General features: G+C 50.3%; 1 protein-coding gene across 1 annotated transcript in view; it reads right to left on the bottom strand.

Annotated features, from left to right (window-relative positions):
• Window positions 1-19,727, bottom strand: part of LGR6 (leucine rich repeat containing G protein-coupled receptor 6) — a 112,902-nt gene that overhangs the window by 6,226 nt on the left and 86,949 nt on the right. The window contains exons 7-16 of the mRNA XM_082069278.1: window positions 15,157-15,225; window positions 14,033-14,104; window positions 12,829-12,900; window positions 11,640-11,708; window positions 10,626-10,697; window positions 9,084-9,149; window positions 8,220-8,291; window positions 6,679-6,750; window positions 5,822-5,947; window positions 3,596-3,756 (exon numbers count right to left, since the gene is read on the bottom strand). Coding sequence (XP_081925404.1) covers window positions 3,596-3,756; window positions 5,822-5,947; window positions 6,679-6,750; window positions 8,220-8,291; window positions 9,084-9,149; window positions 10,626-10,697; window positions 11,640-11,708; window positions 12,829-12,900; window positions 14,033-14,104; window positions 15,157-15,225 — 851 coding nt within the window. The remainder of the gene's footprint in view (window positions 1-3,595; window positions 3,757-5,821; window positions 5,948-6,678; window positions 6,751-8,219; window positions 8,292-9,083; window positions 9,150-10,625; window positions 10,698-11,639; window positions 11,709-12,828; window positions 12,901-14,032; window positions 14,105-15,156; window positions 15,226-19,727) is intronic.

A 19,727-nucleotide genomic window follows, 5' to 3' on the forward strand; every position in this document is an offset into this window, starting at 1 on the left:
CTTGGCCGGCACAGTGGGATTCAAAGCAGAAAATGTACCTCTCTGCTGGAAGTCAGTGCTTCTCCCAGCCTGGGAACTGTAGAGGCAAGAAAATGGCTGTTGTGTTCTACCAAGGCAGACGGCATTGTTTTTGAAGTAGCCCTCATTTATTTGAATTTTGCTACGGCACCGCAACTTTCTGAGGCCTTTTGGAAAAAAAAACACTTTGCTAGTAATGCGCTTTCCACTGAAAATGGTTCCCAGCCGGCTGTACTGACATGGACGTGGGCAGAAGAGGAGGACGATTGCTGGAGAAGTGGTAGAACACAGAGCACTGGGCTGGATGCTTCTTCCCCTTTTGTACCGTCTGCCTTGGCCAGGGCAATCCCCACATGGGGGCTGCAAATAATCGCTCCCTCCCTCAGAGTTAGGGCAGGGGTGACCGCAAAGGGACCGGGCAGGTGCTTTTGGGGGGATTCAAGTAGCTTTTTGAATGACAGGAGGAGGAAAATCGTAGCTCTAAGGACCCTCTGGGGTTGCAAAAGTCAATTACTCAGCTCTACATGCTAATGGAGGTGCTGATCTGGATAAAGCAGTGTCCTGTTGTCAAGGATAACCATACAGGTGTGTTCTCTTCTCACTTTCTATAGTTTTTTTTCCTTTATTGCAAATGTATGCTTGTAAGTGAATACAGCCCCTTCTCTCCTCAAACCAGCGTGCGGCAGGTGGGTGCTGTGGCAGTACTTGCATTTGCCTGTGCTACCTCTGCAGCTGGTTTCGGGGTGGCAGGGGTGAGCTGGCATGTTGGGTGGATGTCCCGTGTGACAGTCCCTGAGCCACCTTGGGGCTGCTGCCCAGACACAGGGGACAGGCTCAGGGCAGGGGGTATCTGCTAAATGCCACCAATTACAATCCAAAGAGACGTGTCCCAAGCACCAGAAATTCTGGAAATGGGACCTTAAGTATCTGTTGTGACAAGGTGACGGACTGATGCAGTAGCCACGCTCCTTTGAGCCTCGAGTGGCCATTACTGGATTGTGAATGGATACTTGGGGGACGTTTAGGGGGGTTCTCCAGCATCTGGGAGGCTGGGAAGAGCTGAGCTGGCCTTGGGGTCTGTGGCACCATGTGTGCCCTGCAGCTGCAGTCGGACGGTCCCTTGGGTGCTGGGCTGGGCCACGGGATGGGTGCTGGATGCAGGAGCGGGACACGCCGTGGGAGGCAGCGGCACCCAGCTGCTGGAGCAGGGCTGTGCCATCGGGGACGCGTTTCTCCCTCCTCTATGACCACCTGGGACAAGTCGCCCAGCTGTGAGGCTCTGAGGGCTTGTTTGGAAAGGGATCCTCGCTCCCTTGCTGGAAGCACCACGCAGGGCGGACAGGACACGGCTATCTGGAAGCCTGCCCCATCCCTCTCACAAGTTCTCCCACAGCATCCAAGCCCTGACGATCCTGGCTGTACACTGCAGGGACAGAGCCCCGAGTCATTTTCTCTTAACGAGACCACTTTATCTCTTGCATGGAAGGAATGTTTGGGAGCTTTTTTCCTCTTTAATGAGGAAGTGTTACAAGATTCATATAACTCAGCTAAATACCACTGGTAGCCATTGGAAAGTAAGCACTGGGAACAGAAATAAAGCAACAATTAATTAAATAAAATAGCAATATTACAAAACCCTCATCATCAAGAGTAGACCGTGCATTGCTGAATGGTAAGGAGAGTCATCTAAAAGCTGCACATGGCAAGAAAGGATGTTCTTGTGCATTTCCCATTTGCACCGCTGTGGCTTGATATTCAAGACAAACCCAGTGCTTTAACATCTGAAAATGCGAGCCTTTATGAGCTGCTAATAGTCTCATCTGGCACATCTTAGAATCAGTCAGCATTCCCCTCTGGTCCTAATATCTCATGGTCACACATTTACTCGGTGAGGCTGAGACTGGCTGGGGGGCCGGGGAGCCTGCGGTGTGCTGATCTGCTGACAGGGCAGGAGAGGGTGTCCTTTGGGACATCAGGTGCTTCAGTGCCCGTCAAGAGCAGGTCTGTAAGCAGCACTATGGGCCCTGGCTGCAAACCACGTCTTTTAACAGATGCTGTAATTTGCTGGGCAAACACCCCAACTATATGTACAAGGACTGTTAAAGTTTGGGCTGCGTTAATGATGGAAAAACTGACCCGGCTGAGAAGAAATTCCCGCAGCAATGACTGTAACATATGGCTCCTCTGTACTGTGTGCCCAGTGTAACCACCGAGTCTATCGTGCTTCCAGGAGCCACATTGTGCTGGTAGGAGTCACCCTTGCTAGCCCCTGGCTGGACTTTTTACATTGCCAGAGTTTGGTCTCAGTCTGTGAGGGATCAGGGCAGGGACAAAGGGCTTGTGACTCACTCGTGTCACGAAGTGTCTGGGTCACCCTGCCGCCCAGCCCTGCTGTACCGCAGAGAATCCAAATGCTCTGGGTCAGTATCTGTCTCCAGATCTAGTCTTGCCTGCTGGAGATGCAGGAGATTCTGCAGAGCCCCTGATTGTGGCTCAGTGCATGGTGTTCCCAAAACAGGTGAGCCAGGTGCTCCCCAGGGCCTCAGTCCTCTCCCCGTTCTCCTACGGGCACATAGCATGATGTGGTTTTACCTTCAGGGTGTTTCAGACCTCAGAAGTGCCTGTGGCCTCTGTATTTACACGAACATATAAACAAATGCAGCATGCAAGCCATGTCCTGAGATGCTATTTCCACTCTCCAGCAGTGACAGAGGAAGCAAAGGGGTTTGTCCTTCAATTATTCTGAGATTCCCTTGCAAAGGGATCACTCCAGCCCTCTGCCTGGAGCTGCTGTTGTGCTGTGTGTCGGTGGGTGCAGGCTGCAGGTGCTTTGCACACTTCTCCACTGGCCCCGTGCAACAGATTTTGTGGAGGTCTATGCAGGAGAGCATTTGGGAGCACGGAATAAATAGACTCTTGAACAGAAAGCACTGCTCATCTTGAACTGTGGAGCCACGTCGTATTCCCCAAAGGTGTCCTTTTGTTCATACCTAACCCTGACCTTTTGCTGCAGCATCAAGATATGTGCACAAAAGCAGCACAGCCACAGGTCTGAGACACAGACAGACACAGACACCTCCACCCAGCTGCACTTTCCAGTTCTTTGCGTTCATGCCTTATTCAGATTAATCCTAGGGTCCATCCTCTCTATGTTGTAGCAACAAGAGCTGACGTTCTGCCAAAGGCTCTGTATTGCCCAGAAGCCTAATGACCAAGCCCAGAAGTTGTCCCCTGTAACCTCAGCTGCCTTGCTCAGGTGGCCTGGTTGGCCTCCCTCTGTAGTCAGCAAGGCCAAATTAGGAAACATGTCCATGCTGGTGAGGACTGACAGACTTTTCTGTTGGATTGTGAAGGTTTGGATGCACCAGATCAGCTCTTTCTCCAGTGCAGTGACACCCACTGGAACCCATTCACATCAACTGGCCACCAGAGCTGGAGGAGGATCCGTCTGCCTTCCCCAAGGCAGGTGTCACTCCATGGCTGGCAGTGCAGCCACTCCTGCAAATGCAGGGTCTCCTCCAAGCTCACAGCATTCCCCTGCCCATGGACAGACCACCGCTCAGCCCGGTTTACTTACAGTGATTATCAGTATGACCTGGAAACAATTCCATGGTCCTTTTGTGGGGATCCTCCTCTTCAGGGCTCATGTTTTCTGCCTCCCATTGGTTGGACACCTTGAAGAAGCTGCTGCAGCTTCCATAGGCACAGCACTGGTAGGCGTAAGGTACCTCGAGGACTCTGCAGAGGGGGAAAGCAGAACTTTTAGAGGTGTCACCTCCATGACCTGACACGCTATTGCTTTGCACTTTTCGCTTCATTTCCACATGTGAAAAAAGCCAGTCTGTCAGGTGATGGCTACACTGGGGCAGGACTTTGCCCTGGTGAAGGACTCCATATAGGACAGACTGTGGACCCAAGTCACCCTGAGGTGTCTCTGCACTGACCCACTTTTGGCACTTAAGACACCGTCAATAAGATGTTGTCAAACACCAGGTTTGGAAACTGCATTAAAGTTCCTGGATAACTCCTAAAAATATTTATGTGGTTCTTCCTAGGTGGAATTAGCCTCTTTCCCATGCCTTCTGGCAATATGCCACGTGCATGTGGAGTCCTTGTTTTTGACCCCAAGGCCATTTTTTGCTGGGCATCCTTTTGTTCAAGTTGAGAAGCTTCCCAAGAGCTTGAGTGCAAGGTCCCCCTCGCATGTTGCTGCTGGTCAGAGAGGCACCTCCAAACTCCAGCTGGGCAGGGAAATTTCAGGTCTCTCAACTGTGTCAAGTTATTTTAATGTGTCTGATTTCTACTTGAAAGTAGAATTTTTAGTTCTTAATTATAGCATGTATTACAAGGTTAATTAAACAGCAGCGGAGCATCATCTGGATGAAATACCAGGCTATCAGTCAGCAGCTGCGTTTTCTTCAAAGACAGCAAAATCTTGCTGCATTGTTGGAAGTCAGGAAGACTGCTGATGAAGGCAAAGGAACCTCAGGTTTTCCAGACAATTAAGGTCTTCTGACAAGATCAGTAAATATGGTGAAACTCTATATTCTAAAAATATGCTTTTGTTTTAAGTTCCCAAACATTTCTGGCTGAGCCCTGGGAGGCTGTGGAAACTCTGTATACAAGCTTGCTTCCTGTTATAAGCTCCAAATTAAAAGCTGTTATTGAAAGGTGGTAGGAAGGTACAGATCCTCCTGGGATGGCTAAGAACTCTTCTCAGATGATCCCTTCAGACATATGCCCCAAGAATAAGACTACTTGATGGCAGCACCCCAACATTTAGGAAACATTAATGTGTGCATCGCCTGGTGTGGTTCAATGAACCACTCCTGTGGACTCAGTCTCTGGTACAAATCTAAACCAGCTCCACAGATGCCAATGGAATCATTTTAGAGGAGGAATGCCTCTGGGAGTGCTGAGCTTGACCTGCTCTGCACAAGGGTGTGGAAAGCGCTCCAGAAGCTTCTGGGATCCCCTGCTCTTTGGGGTGGTCAGTGGATCCCAGCTATGACAGGTAAAAAAAGTCAGAAGAGAAAGCCCTGCAGGCATCAGTGCCGAGGCAGACCAAAGTGAGAGCTCCACGCTTTCGTCAGACCAAGCTATTAAGCCTAATGTTGGTGCAGTGGCCTGTGACCCCAGCAGTGGGTGTCACAATTTGAGAAGCTCCAGCCTTGGGGTCCTGTACTGGATGAGTGGGAGCGTCAGCTCGTGTGTCCTTGGATCCAAGAGAACTACCTGGGAGACTCAAGAAAATGACAGTTTCACCTCAGGGGAATTGGAGTCATCTGGAAAATGGGTCCCTCAGCCTGAGGGCAGGTGCCACGCTGGAGACCCACCACTAAGGGAGGGTCCAAGGAGCCGGAGCTCATGGTGCAGCACTGCACTCCAAGCCTTTCACAGCCTGGTCTTGCTCAGTTTGACCCCTTCAGGCTCCTCATTAATCCATAGCAGACAAGACACGGCCACACAAACACAGTTTACTGAAGGAAAGCTGGATGTCATTAGCTAGGACTGGCTTCTGGGAATGTTTTCCATTGAGAGGAGCCCTGAGCTGGGCCCGGTCCATGCTTTCCACTTGTGTGTGTTTGGGGTGGGGGTGGCAGGCCCGGGAGCACATCACCGCTCTCCCGTGGAAGACTTTAAAAGATGAGGCACATTAGCAGCAGATGGAGCTTCCTCAACCTATTGGCCTGAAAGGATGGAGGAAAGCATCAGATAAACAAGGAAAGCAGGAGTCTGATTGCTATAAGCAAATACAGGCTGTGCTGAGTGCCAGAAGTGAAAGAGCCAATGCCACCAGTACCTCATTTTGGGGAAGCTCTCCTTGGTGAAGGGCTCCGAGAGACCTGGGTTGCCTTGGAGCTTCAGATGGGTCAGTCCACCCAAACCACCCAGAGGCAGCGTGACCAGCCGGTTATCAGTCAAGTCCCTGGTGAGAGGAGAGCAGAGAGGGAGACCGCGGTCAGTGTTTTGCTGCTAACGATATCTTAGCCCAGCAGAGGCTTAGAGAGCCTTGCTGCCTGCCTTGGTTGCTCCCCGAAATATGATGCTGAAATGGGGCTGAGTGCTGCATAGGGACCAGGATTATCTGGAGATAGATTGGCATTGTAATCCCCAGGGAAAATGAGGGGCAGGGGTTAATGCCCATGCTGAAAGCTCTGGATGGTATCTACCTCCCTGTGCACATATCTGCCCCACACATTTCTTCTCCTACCACTTCCCCCATGATAGGTCAGGTATAACTGCAGCTCCCAACCCATAAAATACACAAGGTCTTAGTGAGGGGGCCGAGGGCTGGGGACCCCTCCAGAGCCAGCAAAGACAGTCTGCAGTGACTGAGATGCTCCATCATGCATGCTCCATCATTCTCATAAGGGGATCTGGGGCAGGTGTGAAAGCATCAGAATGTTGGAGGTTTAAGTCTTCAGGGTGAGAGCATCTTGAAGATGGCCCCTTCTGCACTTTCATCATCGCTTTAATATTGATGATAGGAAACGGTGGGATTTGGTCTGCCCACGTCAGTGCTAAGACATGCACCTCAGCACTGCAGCCTTCTGACATCGAAATGCCAGGCGTCCCGGTGGCCTGGCGGGCCAGTCTGAGGTCCTCAGATACCTGCTGACCATGGCCCACTGTGAAGGAAGTATCACTGCAACTTACAACTTGGTGAGCGAGTGCAGGGTCACAAATGCTTCGGGGTGAATGAAGTGGATGTAATTCCAGCTCAGGTCTCTGCAAGACAAGGACATGCCAGTAAGAGGGGTGCAGAGCAGGGCAGTGAAGCTGCTGACACCGGCCTGGTCAAGGGGTTTGATATGAACAAATGTGGGATCTATTGTCCCATAGTTGACAGCAAGTTCAGCCTCATTGCAGCTTCCTGAAGACAAATATGTTTGGGTCTATAGATGGGTAGTTTCTAACAGAGGGCACAAGAGTTTACCTTGCAGGAGCTCCTCCACTGAGACCAATGGGAAAGGTTCCTTTTTCACTTCATTTCTGTGAATTTGGGGATTTTACACTAACATGCTAAACCTCAGAGCAGCAGACATGTTATGCTTTAGTGCCAGAGCATCCCTGATGTGTTCACGGTGCTGGGTGCTCAGGCAAGGGCAGATAGGATCAGGGGCTGTGTGGAAGGTGAACCAAAGTCATCTTAGGGTGTCTCCTGTCACGTACTGTTGGCTTGGATTCACTGAGGCTCCTCAAAAAGCTCTGCTGCCACTGGAGCTCGAGGCCTCAGCTCCCTCTGTCACCAGCAGAGAGGAACCAGCACATCAGGAAGCATTTCTTCTCCTAAGGCTGACTACATGAGCAACCTCCTACAAGTATCTTCATCTCTCCAGCTCTGAAGGGAGAGGTGGTGCCTGCTGAGATGTGTCACTGCAGAAGGCTGAAGTTGGGTGAGATGAGTCCTTCCCACAGGGACCCAAAACACAGCCAAAGGCGAATGCCAGAGCTTGCACGCTCAGCTGTGCGTTTGTGTGACTATAGCGTGGCAGCAGTGTGATTGTATCTGCATGCTTGTCTGTAGCATTGCATGTAATACGTGACTGTTCCTGCGCAGTTACAGACATGATGTACGTGACACTCGTGGGATCTCTAGGAATGCTGGCTTATTAAATGACACTCAAATTGCTGCACCAGGGGAAAAAGCTTTTATGCACTTCAGCTCACTTCCTAACAGAACAGTAAATAAAGACCATCAGCACTTGAAGGGCTCTTCCCACATCTCACAAGGAGAATCATGCCCTCTGGAGCCTTATGAGCTTCTGAAAGGTGCCAAGCACTTGAGTGGGCTGTCTACTGCAAGGTCAGTTTGCGTGTATGAAATGCGCATGTTGTGTGCACTTAATACGTCTAGTATTGATACTTAATACATCTAGTATTAATATGTCAAGCAGCAAGTGACAGGATGAGAGGAAGTGGCCTGAAGTTGCACCAAGGAAGGCTCAGATTGGATATTAGGAAAAATGTATTCACAGAAAGGATTGTGAAGCACTGTAACAAGGTGCTCAGGGCAGTGGTGGAGTCACCATCCCTGGAGGGTTTGAACAGACATGGAGATGAGATTCTTAGGGACTTGGGTTAGTGCCCGTGTTGGGTTAATGGTTAGACTTGAAGATCTTGAGGGTCTCTTCCAACCAAAATGATTCTATGATTCTATATGCTTTTGAGACGTTCCCCTGCCAGACAATACTCACATGGAGCGCAGAGCCATCAGCTGTACAAAGGTGTCTGCTCTGATTTCGTGGATCCTGTTGTGCTGGAGACCACTGAAAAAACAGAAACTGGTTTGAGAAAAGAGCTGGAGGCAGCATTCATAATTTGTAGGGACCTCTGTCCCATGGCAGCAGACGCAGTGGAAGTTGCCATTGGAGACTTGGGAGACCAACTCTTATTTCAAGGGGTAAACAGGATGAGCTCAAAGCCATTCTCTCCTCTGGGCAGCTCCTGGGCTCAGACAACCTCTCCTTTTGCTGCCATTATGGAACAGTAAAGTGCCATTGATGTGCAGTGGCTAAAGGTGCTCCATTATCCCCAAAGCCATGCTGTTTTCCCAATCTGCTCTACTTTAGACTCAGGAATTATCTTGACTCATCTCACACAAGGACCTACACATGATGGCTGTAATGTCTCAGCAGATATTTGGCTACATGTTCATGTTTCAGAGGCAGGACCTGACTCGTATCTGCTCTGCTGCTGGTTTCTCAGTGTTGCCAATAAGGCATTCCTTGTGCAGAATTCTATAGAAAATCATGAAGTCTTTTATATATATATATATATATATATATATAATTTTTTTTTCTCAGAAAGGCCAAGAGCTTCTGTTAGATTTGAAGCGTAGGGCCAGATCTCCAGACACGTTGAACTGAGCATGAATACTCTGTCTCAGAGCACCAGAGGTGGAGCTGTGGTCCGTTTGCAGTCCAAGCAGTGAGTTACAACCCTCAGCTCTCCCACTGTGCGGTGAAGGTTGAGTTTTGTGTTTGGGAGCTGCCTCTCTCCCCCGAAAACAGCCCCTTTCTCCCAGAGCACAGCACAAGAGAGGGTATCTCTTTACTCACAGCTCTTCCAGCCGCTGACACCGGTGGAAACTGGGCAGATCTTCGATTTGATTGTGTGACAGTTCTCTGCAGGGGAAGGACCGACACAGGAACATTAGGAGATCACAAGTGAGCACCCCTGAGCCCTCCCTTGGGAAGCAGATATTGCTGGAGAGGGGATGAGCTGGCTCTGTTGGCACGGCTGCACGCAAGGGGATCTCTGCCGCCTGTGTGAGCAGTAGGAGGCCAGAAATGTGGCATTAACTGTATCAACCATGTTCAAATGTGTCAGGGTTTTGATGTCAACCTGATGAACTGCCTGGCTGGCAAAGTGGGGGAGAGCAGCAAGAACAGCCACTAGCTCTGCAGGGACAGAAGGACAACGGATTTCAAAGGCAAGAGGGATGTAAACATGCACAAACATTGGCCTGCGTGCTCTCTCTCCAAACTCTGAAAGCAATGCAGTTAATGTCAGTAACATTAACTGGGAAAGAGCAGCAAGGAACAAGGATCAAGGTGGGGTGCGCCAATAAAACCCTTCCACAGAAGGGGGCAGGCATGAAGAACAGGCTCTACTGTGAAGATTTACAGTCTGATAACTTGCAAACAGAAACAGAGTGCTTGGGATCCTACAGCCTGGGCTATTGCAAAGGCTACTCTTTCACTGCAAGATGTCCTTTGAATTGGTCCAGATGTCTAAAGGTGGGAGATCTTCCCTATAGAGACAGCTGGAGACAAAATGCTGTGATCTGCTAAGTTACAAATCGTGTTATTTTATTTTTATGTTTTTCTCTTGTTTCCAGTTTCTATGATGAAGAATTCACTCCTGTTGTTTTCCTGGAACAAACTCGTTTTCATTTTCAGCTTGCTTGTGTAAAGACTGATGAGAAGCAAGCCTCCTGCTTGCCCTCAGACTTGCAAGCTCATATGAATCTGGCTCATGACTCATTTCCTGAGGGTGTCTTCAACTGCAGGCAATGTTGGGGGTCTCAGGAACAGGGGTTTGATTTCTGAGAAGACGCAGGAGTCTTTCTGGGATCTTGATTTCATCACGTACCAAGTTAGAGAAAAGGCGAATGCCCCCACTCAGCATCATTCAGTGCCAGACGATGGCACTTGCTGGAGCTCCCACTGCGATAAGCCAACAGCTGGACAAAGCATCGTGTGAATTTGATTCACCGCTGGCTTTTGTGCTGTGTGTAACTGAGAGCTCTGAAAGGCTGCTGCTGTTCCTGCCCACCGCCTTTTGCACCCTCTCTACACTCATTGCACAGGCCAGACAGTTCCCACAGGTGCAGATCAAGGAGGCAAATGTGGATGTGCCTTATTGCTTGCAGACCTGAGTCCAGAGCATCAGGCTGGGATGAAGCAAGCAAGTTCAAGAACATGCAGAGCTCAGGGTAGTGCCTAAGATGTTTTCTGCATGGAAAAGAAAACAGGAACAAAAGCCACAGGATGGTCTTCCATATCTTGTCCCCTCTCTGAACTAGACGAGAAGAAAGCCCAGTTTCTGATGGCACTTTTCTAAAGACCAGGCAGGACAGATAAACACGTGTTACTCACAGGACTCGGAGGCTGGGCAGCTGCTGGCACATTCCTCTGGGGAGTAAATGAATGCCGGCCCGGGTCAAGGTCCTAGAGGAGTTGAGGAGAGAGAAGAAATGATATTACTGAGATCCAGCACACAGACTGTGACCCACAAGCCCAGCTACTGGTCCCAGGTGGTGGCAGGAGAGAAAATATCAGTGAGATAATGAAATACTTGGAAATGGGCACTGCTGCTGCACCTGGTAAAGGTGAAAGTGCCTGTAAGAAGTTCTGTGAGGTTGCTGGGTACTGAATTCACTGCTGTCCTTGGCCATGCTGATGGCAGGTGGCAGTGCCCTCAGTGGCATGCTCTGCCATCCCAGTTCCCTGTTGTCCAGACTGGTGATCTGCCTGGAGCCACAGCTGCCTCAGAAATGCGTGTATGGAGGGTGGGTGGTGTGTCCCTGGGTCCCCGAGGCGAGGCACGGTCGGGTCACACTTCCCGGGCTGGATTGTTCAGCCATGCTCAGGTGGACCAGTGCCCTGGAGAGAACTGCGGGCGGCCAGGACAGCATGTCCTGGAGGCGCCTGCTCTCCTGGGTCTGGTGGTGTGAAGATGGGACCAGACCAGTTCCAGGAGCACTAAAACTGGGTGGCAGTCGTGTGGCAAACACAGCAGATGTTTCCTGCTCTGCACTGCCAGTGCTGGTCCCTCTCTGGGCAGGGGCGCTGGGTCTCAGCAGACCACGCTGAAGCACTGCACCCAAAGGCTTGTTCCTTCGCAGACACAGAAGGGAAGGAAGAGAAAAAACAATATAAAAAAAGATTGGAGCACACTCGAGAGTACTGAGAGAGCAACTCACGGAGAGGAAAGCTGCTTTCAGGAGCCACAAGGGTGAAACGAAGCAGAGAGGTGAGCGACCAGGGAGAGGCAGAGCTGAAGACAACCAACTGCACAGCACTGCAAAAGTCCTCGCTGAGACAGTCTGGACCGCCTTGAAGGAGGAAGAGCACAAATAGCAGGGTAAAAGGGAGAGAGTTGCCACTCACAAAACTTCTAGGCTGGTAGTGCCTTTAAGGTCTGGGAATTCTCTGATATCCGCTGCACCATTGAGTGACCTGCAGAGAAATTAGGGTGAAGTGAGGTGGAGAGAGGACCTGGGAGCAAGTGCAGCTGCCCAAGGCCCCAGATCCATCAGCCGTGGTGTCAAATCTGCTTCCTCACACCCCAGTGGGGTGATCAGAGGTGCAGATCCAAAGGTGCCCCCTCAGTGCCGGCTGGGCGGTGGAGCAGATGTCTCATGCAGAGCAGACGCGGGAGCCAGAGCTGAGCGTTCCTATGCGAGGAGGCTTGGCAAGCTCTGACCCTCCCCCAACCACTGAAATTCTTGGCATGATCTCTACCCAAATTAAATAAAAACAACCAAACTATTACCATGGGGATTGTATGCAGGGCATCCCACACAAGCCTCCCATTTGGATCTAAAGAATGCATGGGTATTTGAAGGATTTGTTTTTATTTGCCTGAATGTGTGTTCCTGCAGTGAGAGGCTGAGTGAGGCTTATAAATAGAGATTTTGAGGTTGCCTCTGCCTCAGCTTTTAATACCATTCCACAACAGATTAGCTGAACAGCCAGCCAGTCCAGGCCAGCCAACGCGGGGCAGCTGTTCTGGTCCAGATGGTGCCCAACACATGGCGGTGGCCCTGGAGCAGGTTTAGGACCATGTACTTATGAAGGAAACTCTGTCACTACTGGCTGCCCAGTAAGATTATTTGTGCCATAGTGTTGGTGTTATGTGACATGTGTCCCTTTGCTTTTCCGTCACGTGGAGGAAGGCAGATGCCTTCATTGTCTTTGTGTTTGGGCAACTGCACGACAGTGCAAGGGTTGCTTGAGGAGCATGCAGCAAAAGTTGTGGCACTTGTGAGTGTGGCCTCTGCTGGTGCTGATGCAGCTGTGAAGACCCTAGAAGACCCCAGTGCCTGTCAGCTGGGTGGGCAGGAGGAAGGAATTTCTCCCTCTAAAGTGTGCCTCTCAAAGTGATTCTTCCTCAGCAGAAAGCATCTGCAGTGTCTGCTCCTTGGCTCATTGCTTTTGGGGCTGGCCAGAACAGTGGCATCATGGTCTTCTATTGGCACAACGGCCAAAGAGGAAGGGAGAAGGCCACAAAGGTGTCCAGCTCCCAGGCCTTGGAGCTTGGTTGTGTTACCTCTGAAGATGTGCTTGGTGAACTTACAGAGTGTGGAGCTTTGGCAAGTACTGGAAAGCAGACTGTCCAACAAACTGGATGGGGTTGTCATAAAAGTGGCTGCAAAGTAAATGAATAACTGGTCAGTTTCTGCTGTGCATGCAAATATGCTATTACAGGTTAAGAGACTTGGAGCAACTATTAGTAAGCTATGCAGGAGGTGCTGGCTATCCTGTGAGGAACCCTTGTTTTCCAGCTAACCCCAGGATCTCCCACTAACATCTTTGGCTGAACATTGGTACAACTGAGGTCTTCTGTTGCTCTAGAAGGGCTCTTTGGGATCCTGCTGAACCAGGCAGGCTGGAAAGATGCAAACCCCTCCTTTAACCATGTTATAGTGCTGTAACCCTGCTGGGAAACACCTTGCGCTTGATGACACCTCCTCTGAACTTACATTTCCACAGCACCAGCGTGTTTCTTACTTGTCACAGTCAGTGGAGAGAACTGAACTGTTCTAGGATCCAACCAGCCTTAGGAGGAGTTGGATCGCCTCCTACAAGAAATGCTTTCTCCTCACCAGCTGTGGGAGGCTTTACACAGGCAGATCCAATGGAGATGAGTATTCTGGATGTGTCCCACCACCGTGTCACTCCAAGGATGGTGCCCAAGAGGGGGATGACGCTGGTGTGTTTCGACTGGAGCAGTGACACCCTGTGTCACTGTGGCTTTCTAGATGTTGGTATTTCTATAACCTAAGTCCCAGACTGGCCAAGCGGGGCTTTTGTCGGTCGCTGTGATTTCCAATATCATTGTTGTTCAGGGAGGAACTGTCCCAGATCTCTGCCTGTGTCTGAGTCAGACAATGGTCTGGGGTCCCAGCTCTCTGACATATATCTACTGCTGTAGCTTCCTAGCACTTTTTATAAACACGAAGAATAAACACAGGCGGATGTCAAACAGGGCCTAGAAAATCCTGTTGTGCATGGCAAGATTTCCATGCAGACCACACATACATTGTTCCTACGTTGGGATCAGCCTGTACTGCAGCGAAGTTCAGCTGCACGGAAAGGAGAACCCATGGCAGAAAACTTGAGACGTAGCTAGAAGGAGCTAATTTCACCTTGCATTGCCCTACATACAACAAATGTCAAATTGTGGTCATGCTGACAGCTGTCAGAAATCCCAGCTAAAGACATCGGGAAATGCCCGTTTCCAAAGGATGGATTTAGGAAATACTGTTTAAGTTTCTTACATTGTTTGGAGGAGGGGATTCCCAACAAATGCGTTCTCTGGAATAGCTTTGATGTTGTTGTTATGAAAACCCCTGTTGGGAGAAAGAAATTTCTTGATATTAATGGATGAGAAAGGCTTGGAGACACCTTTCCTCAACACTTTTAAGGGCAGAGAGCATTCAAAACACACATAAAATAGGAGGTGTGGGCTCTGTCCCAGCTGTGGCATCATCCCAGCAAGTGAACAAGGTCTGTCCTTTGGCAGGACAAAGCCCTCACTCTGCTATATTTACTCTATGTATAGCCTGGTGCTCCGTATGTCACTCCACTGAAGTACCGAGAATACAAGGACTTAAGGATCTCATTATCATTTTGAATCTCAGAGTAATGATGATATCTGGTCTGATCTGAGAAATCTCGGCAAGATATTCTTCTAGTCAATGAAAAATGTAGCGTCAGATTTTTACTCCAAGCCTCCCAGAAGCACCACAGCATCTTCTTTTGTCCCACCCCAGCCTGTCACCAGTGTGACACAGTCTTAGAGCCCACAGGAACTGTGGATCCACATCAACTTGACTTGACCCCATCTTGGGACTTCTACTTTTGTGGGTGTTAAGTGGAATGGTTTCCCATTTTTAGTGTCTCCTAGGCTGACGGGTTAGAAGAGAGAGCTAGCCACTAAAAAGGTCATACATTTTTGCAATTCCCTGTTATAAATTTGCCCTAAGGGAGATCAAACAGTTTATGCACACCAGAGGAGGTGGCACAGGCCCTGCAGAAGCCATGGCCTCGCTATAACATCCATGGTTGTGATCCCAAACTGTGGAATGGGCATTAGAAGCAGCTGCAGATCAGACAGACTTTGAGTCCATGGGATACCCCAGGAGAGCGAAGAGCTGCAAGAGGAACCTGCTCCGAGCCTGATGGGGGATCTGCCAACCCCCCACCAGCCGTGGTGCAGAGTGATTAGAAATGAGGAAAACTGAGAGGATAAAGTGCGTTCACGTGCATGGTGGAGAGGGCTGGGAAAGACCAAGGGAAGTCTTGGGCTGAGTGTTCTCCCTCAGTCAGAGCACACGCGATGCTTTATTGGTCGCTCTCCACCAGGGAATGCTTTTGAAAAGGAACAAATAGGAAATCTCACAGCTCCTGCAGTCGGCCCAGCGTCCTGATAGCCCCAGGGAATTCCAGCAGCTCGTTGTAGTTCAGATCCCTGAAAGACACAGAAGGGGAAAACATTCATTGATGTGGCTGTAGGAACTCAACTGAGTGTATCTGTGCTTTGAAGACATGGAAACTTGGTTGTTAAGCATGGGAGACAGGTTTTTCCTACCGTGCTGATCCAGCCACTGCCTGGAAACAAAATCTCACACATTCCTGCAGCAGGAATATTCCCTGCTAGGAGCACTGTCAACCCAGAGCCAGTCCAAGCCATGGCTGCTTCCCTCTCCCATGGACTCACCCCCAGGGGCTTTGGCTGTGAGCCATTTTTTCTACTTCTTCAGGTCAAAATGAGATGTTACAAATGACAAAAAACACAACAGCAACTTCACTTGTGTGGGCCCCATGAAAGGGCTTCCTTTGGGCCCCTCACCATGTGGTGCTGAGGGGATCAGGGGACCATTCCCTTGGTGCTTGTTCTGGGGACACCGGAGCTCCCTGTCACTGGGACGTGCTGTGACTGGGACCCGTGGGAAGCTATGGGAAAGCCTAGGTGTTCTTCCGATGGTTGGGTTGAATGCCACACTGGAAACTGTAAGCCAAATGTGCAAGTGATGTGAAAGAGGTATTGACACTGCTAAGTTTAATATGCAGCATAAGAAAATAAGTGAAATATGATATGTTGGTCATAATGACAACTACACAGTTACATGCCTGGGCTGGCAACCAGAGGAGACATCTGAGCCTGGATGAAACCTTGTGGGCTGTATTTGCTCTCCAAGGATGGGCTGGCACCTCTGGAAAAGGATTTATTTGAGCTCTGCAGCTCTGCTGCAGCCAGGGAGGAGCAGCCCCCCAAAGGTACCGACCCTGCTGTTGTCTGGAGGGGCCCATGCGGAATAGCTGGGCTCTAGACCTGCAGCACTGCTCCTCCAACATGCCCAGGGCTCTCCTTGGAAAAGCAGCTCCAGCTGAAATGGTACCATTTGACCCCATCCCGGCCATTCCACACACCACGGCACCGAAGTCTGAAAACCACGCAACTGCTTCCTACCTGCGTGAAGCTCACTGAGTTTTAAGTGGTAGATACTTTGGAACATGAGGGTAATTACTGGCTCCTGAAGATTACCATATAATTACACTTAATGGACCTCAAAGTAATTACCATGTAACCTGGATTGTGGTTTACAGAACAGAAATAACCATGCATTTACACAGCAATGAATTGCTGCCCAATTACCTTGTAATTCTCATCCTCTAGGCCCAGGCATGGTAATTACATTATGATTTCTCTTGGCCCCCCTCTCTCCTACATAGTCTTCTCCTTTACCAGTGTCCCTGCTTGGGAATTACTCTACAGCCCCATCTTGGCTTTGCCCTATAGGTATTTACACAGTAAATCACCCCGGAGAGTCTCTGTAAATTGGTCTTTCCTTGTGCCTTCCAGGACGCCAGGCTTATATGACTTATACCATGTATTTCTTTTGGTTTTGACCCCAATCTTATAATTCCCTGAGTATTCCCCGGGACATGAGGCTGGCCTGGGTGGGTTTTATCCTGTGTAGCCTTGAAAAGCTCCATATCCGACCTTGTTGCTGGATTCCCTCTGCAGGCCGGGGGATGCGGCAGGTCCTGCTGTGTCAGGGTTTGCCTCCCACACCGAGGGCTCTTTCTCTGCTCCGGTTACAGTGGGGGTCTGGCTGCCTGCACTGTGTGTATGGGTTTGAGCAAACGAATCCTGCTTCTGTAGGACCTATATCTCTAGGTCTGGAAAGGGTTCACGCAGTCCTGGCAATCAGCAGGAGAGGAGCACAGGGTTGCTGACAAGCTCTGCCTCCCTGCCATATCAGACCTGCGATGCAGCAAGAGTCTCAGCACAAATAAAGCTGCTGTGCGTGCCCCAGAGCCAAGGAGTGACACAGGAGGGATATGTCCCCTCCTTACACCAGCTCTCATCTATTAGGTATGCGAGCTCTGCATCTCCTGCATTGCTCTGACAGTTCTCATCTGAGTCCAAGCAGATCAGTGATTTTTTCCCAGTCTTCTCTGCTTGAGCCCCAAATGATCTAAGAATAAATAGCACAACACATGACTGCTTGTACATCTCACTCCTTGCAAGGCACCCATAGCTCGTTATCAGCTGCTTGGATGTTCTGAGCCAGTTTCTGCTGATGGTACCTGTCAGGTGCCCGTCACTATCACGGCTGAGTGCCTCACATTATACAGGCTCTGTTACGTGGGGCAAACACAGGGCAGGACTTTTACAGTGCACATCCCTTCACCGAAGCTCAGGGAGACAAAGGAGTGGATTTCCAAAGAGAACGAGCAATTAGAAGTGCAGACAGGACACTGCTGGGCACTTTGAAAGCATCAGTCAAATCCCATTAATCTTCAGCTCACTGCACTGAATGAAATCAGAGGGCATTAGCAGCCTGAGTTGACTGACAGTCCCAAATCTCTATCTGTGCGTAAGGTGCTTAATACTTTTAGAAGTCTCACTCTGCAGTGACTTTCTAAGGTCACCGCGAGGTTTCACAGCAACACAGAGGTCACTCAAGGCCAGGTGTGTGCCTGCACCACGTCCCTCCCTTGTACCACGAACGGAGGGGCTGGAATGAGCCTGCGTGATTCCAAGGGGCTGACCCTGCCCCAGGTGACACTGTCCCCTGTCCCCAGGTGACACTCAGCTCACCGCCGTTGTGTCACCAGTGCTGGGGAAAGCTCTGTGCAATGACGGGGTGGTTGAGTTTCCTCCCCAGCGATACCTGACATGTCTGTGAGCAGCCAACAGATGGAAAACATTGCCCAACAGAGAGGAGACTTGGCTCACCTGTGGTTCACTAGCAGAAAAACGGAGCTTGGATATGTAACCAATATTATTTACAGGGAATAATTCAGCATGCTGTAATATTTGCTCCTTGCCTTTCTCTAAAAATGCATTTCCTTTCCAGCCTGTGTCTCTTCCAGGCAGGCTGGTCTTTCATCAGCAGATGAACGTTTTGTTTGTACCTCCGTGTGTGTGCAAGTATGTACAGGACCAGTTCTTCCTGAGTGCACACACACCTTTCCCAGCCCTGGCAGCGCCTCAGTGCCTCCCTCCCCCCTGCACTTGACAGATACAAAGACCTCTGTGTTCAGCAGCTCCCTCTGGGTAAAAACGCCATCTCTGAATGCTGGCATCTACTGGGCTTGTTGGAAAGTGGAAATGCAACCAGGTGTAGTCATGCTGCTCCAGCCTGGTTGCCAGCAACCCCGGACTGTTCAGGAGAGACAATGTGCCCGTGCTCGCTCTAGCTGGTGCTTCCTGGTTTTCGGTGAGGTGAGGTGAGCCTCCTGCCCGGAAAACAAACCCGATTGTGCTCGTTAACAGCTCCCCGGAGAGATGCTGGCAGCTCGCTGCTCTGGATCCCTGTGCCGCTCGCGCCGTCCTGACTTGCCTCCAGCGCTGCCCTGTGCCAAGCCCTGCCGATTTCAGGGTTCATCCGGTTGGAGTAGGCTGGAAGAAGCCAATACCTGAGGTGTTCCCCAGGTGTCAACTCTTCCCCGCAGGGGGGTAGCTCTCCCTGAAGCCCAGACTCAAGCCAGGACAAAAGGGGTGGCTTCCCTCTCCCTTCTTCCTTCCCAGAGCTTGAGTCGGGCTCTGGTTCAAGCACTGACCCAGAAGAAGGCTCTGACCTTCAGTAGGCTGCAGATGTCCGTGGCAGTGGGGAAGCTTCTGCTCATTTAGTGACATTCAGTCCTCAGGTCTTTCCACAGACATCTGATATCAGGAGGGCTACATCCACCTCAGACATCTTTCCTCTGCCTGCTCTGCCATGACGAATTTGGCCCGGCCTGTTTGCCTGGTGGTGGGTCTCCAGAGCCTCTGCGCTCAGTGAGTTGGAGACAATTTTGTGTTTTGACTTCAGTGGCAGAAAAATTTCCTTCGCTGGGCATGTCAGTGATCTGTACATCATTGCCAAACCCTTTCCATAGGCTGGGTAGATATAGAAAGTGGACATGCTGTATAAAACAACTCCCACTGTCCCCTTGCTCCCCCTGCCTTATTTGAGCTGCTTGGGCAATGCTTTGCTGATCCCAGCTCCATGCTCTGACATTTTCCCATGGTTTCCAGCTTTGGGAAAGCTGCATAAAAGCCAAACTTGCTGCCAGGTGACACCGTCCCCACTGCACTACTGTGGCACACGGGCTGAGGTGCCCAGGGAGGTCTCTTGGCCCAAGGGAGCTGGCTCTTTGCTTGTTGCGTATGGGGTCTCCCACATGTGAGTTGCTGCCCTTATTGGCATATCTGGGAAAGCGGACCCAATGCCAGCGTTACCTGGTGGGAGGATGCCAACGCAACTTGGCCATGGCCATGCCAAAACAATAGGGAAGCCTCATAGCGAAACCAGAAATAATGTGCATGGCATAAGCAAGAGTTTTGCCCATTATCAAGGGCTTTTGGAAGAAAAATCACCCAGCCGAGAGGTTCAGAAATGATGTGCAAAAGAAATTACTATAAAAAAATCACTTTCCTTAGTTAGGCTCCAAGTTCCCAGCTCCAGACATCACAGT

Source organism: Streptopelia decaocto, assembly GCF_964273445.1.
Source record: "Streptopelia decaocto genome assembly, chromosome: 19".
NCBI classification, from domain to species: domain Eukaryota; kingdom Metazoa; phylum Chordata; class Aves; order Columbiformes; family Columbidae; genus Streptopelia; species Streptopelia decaocto.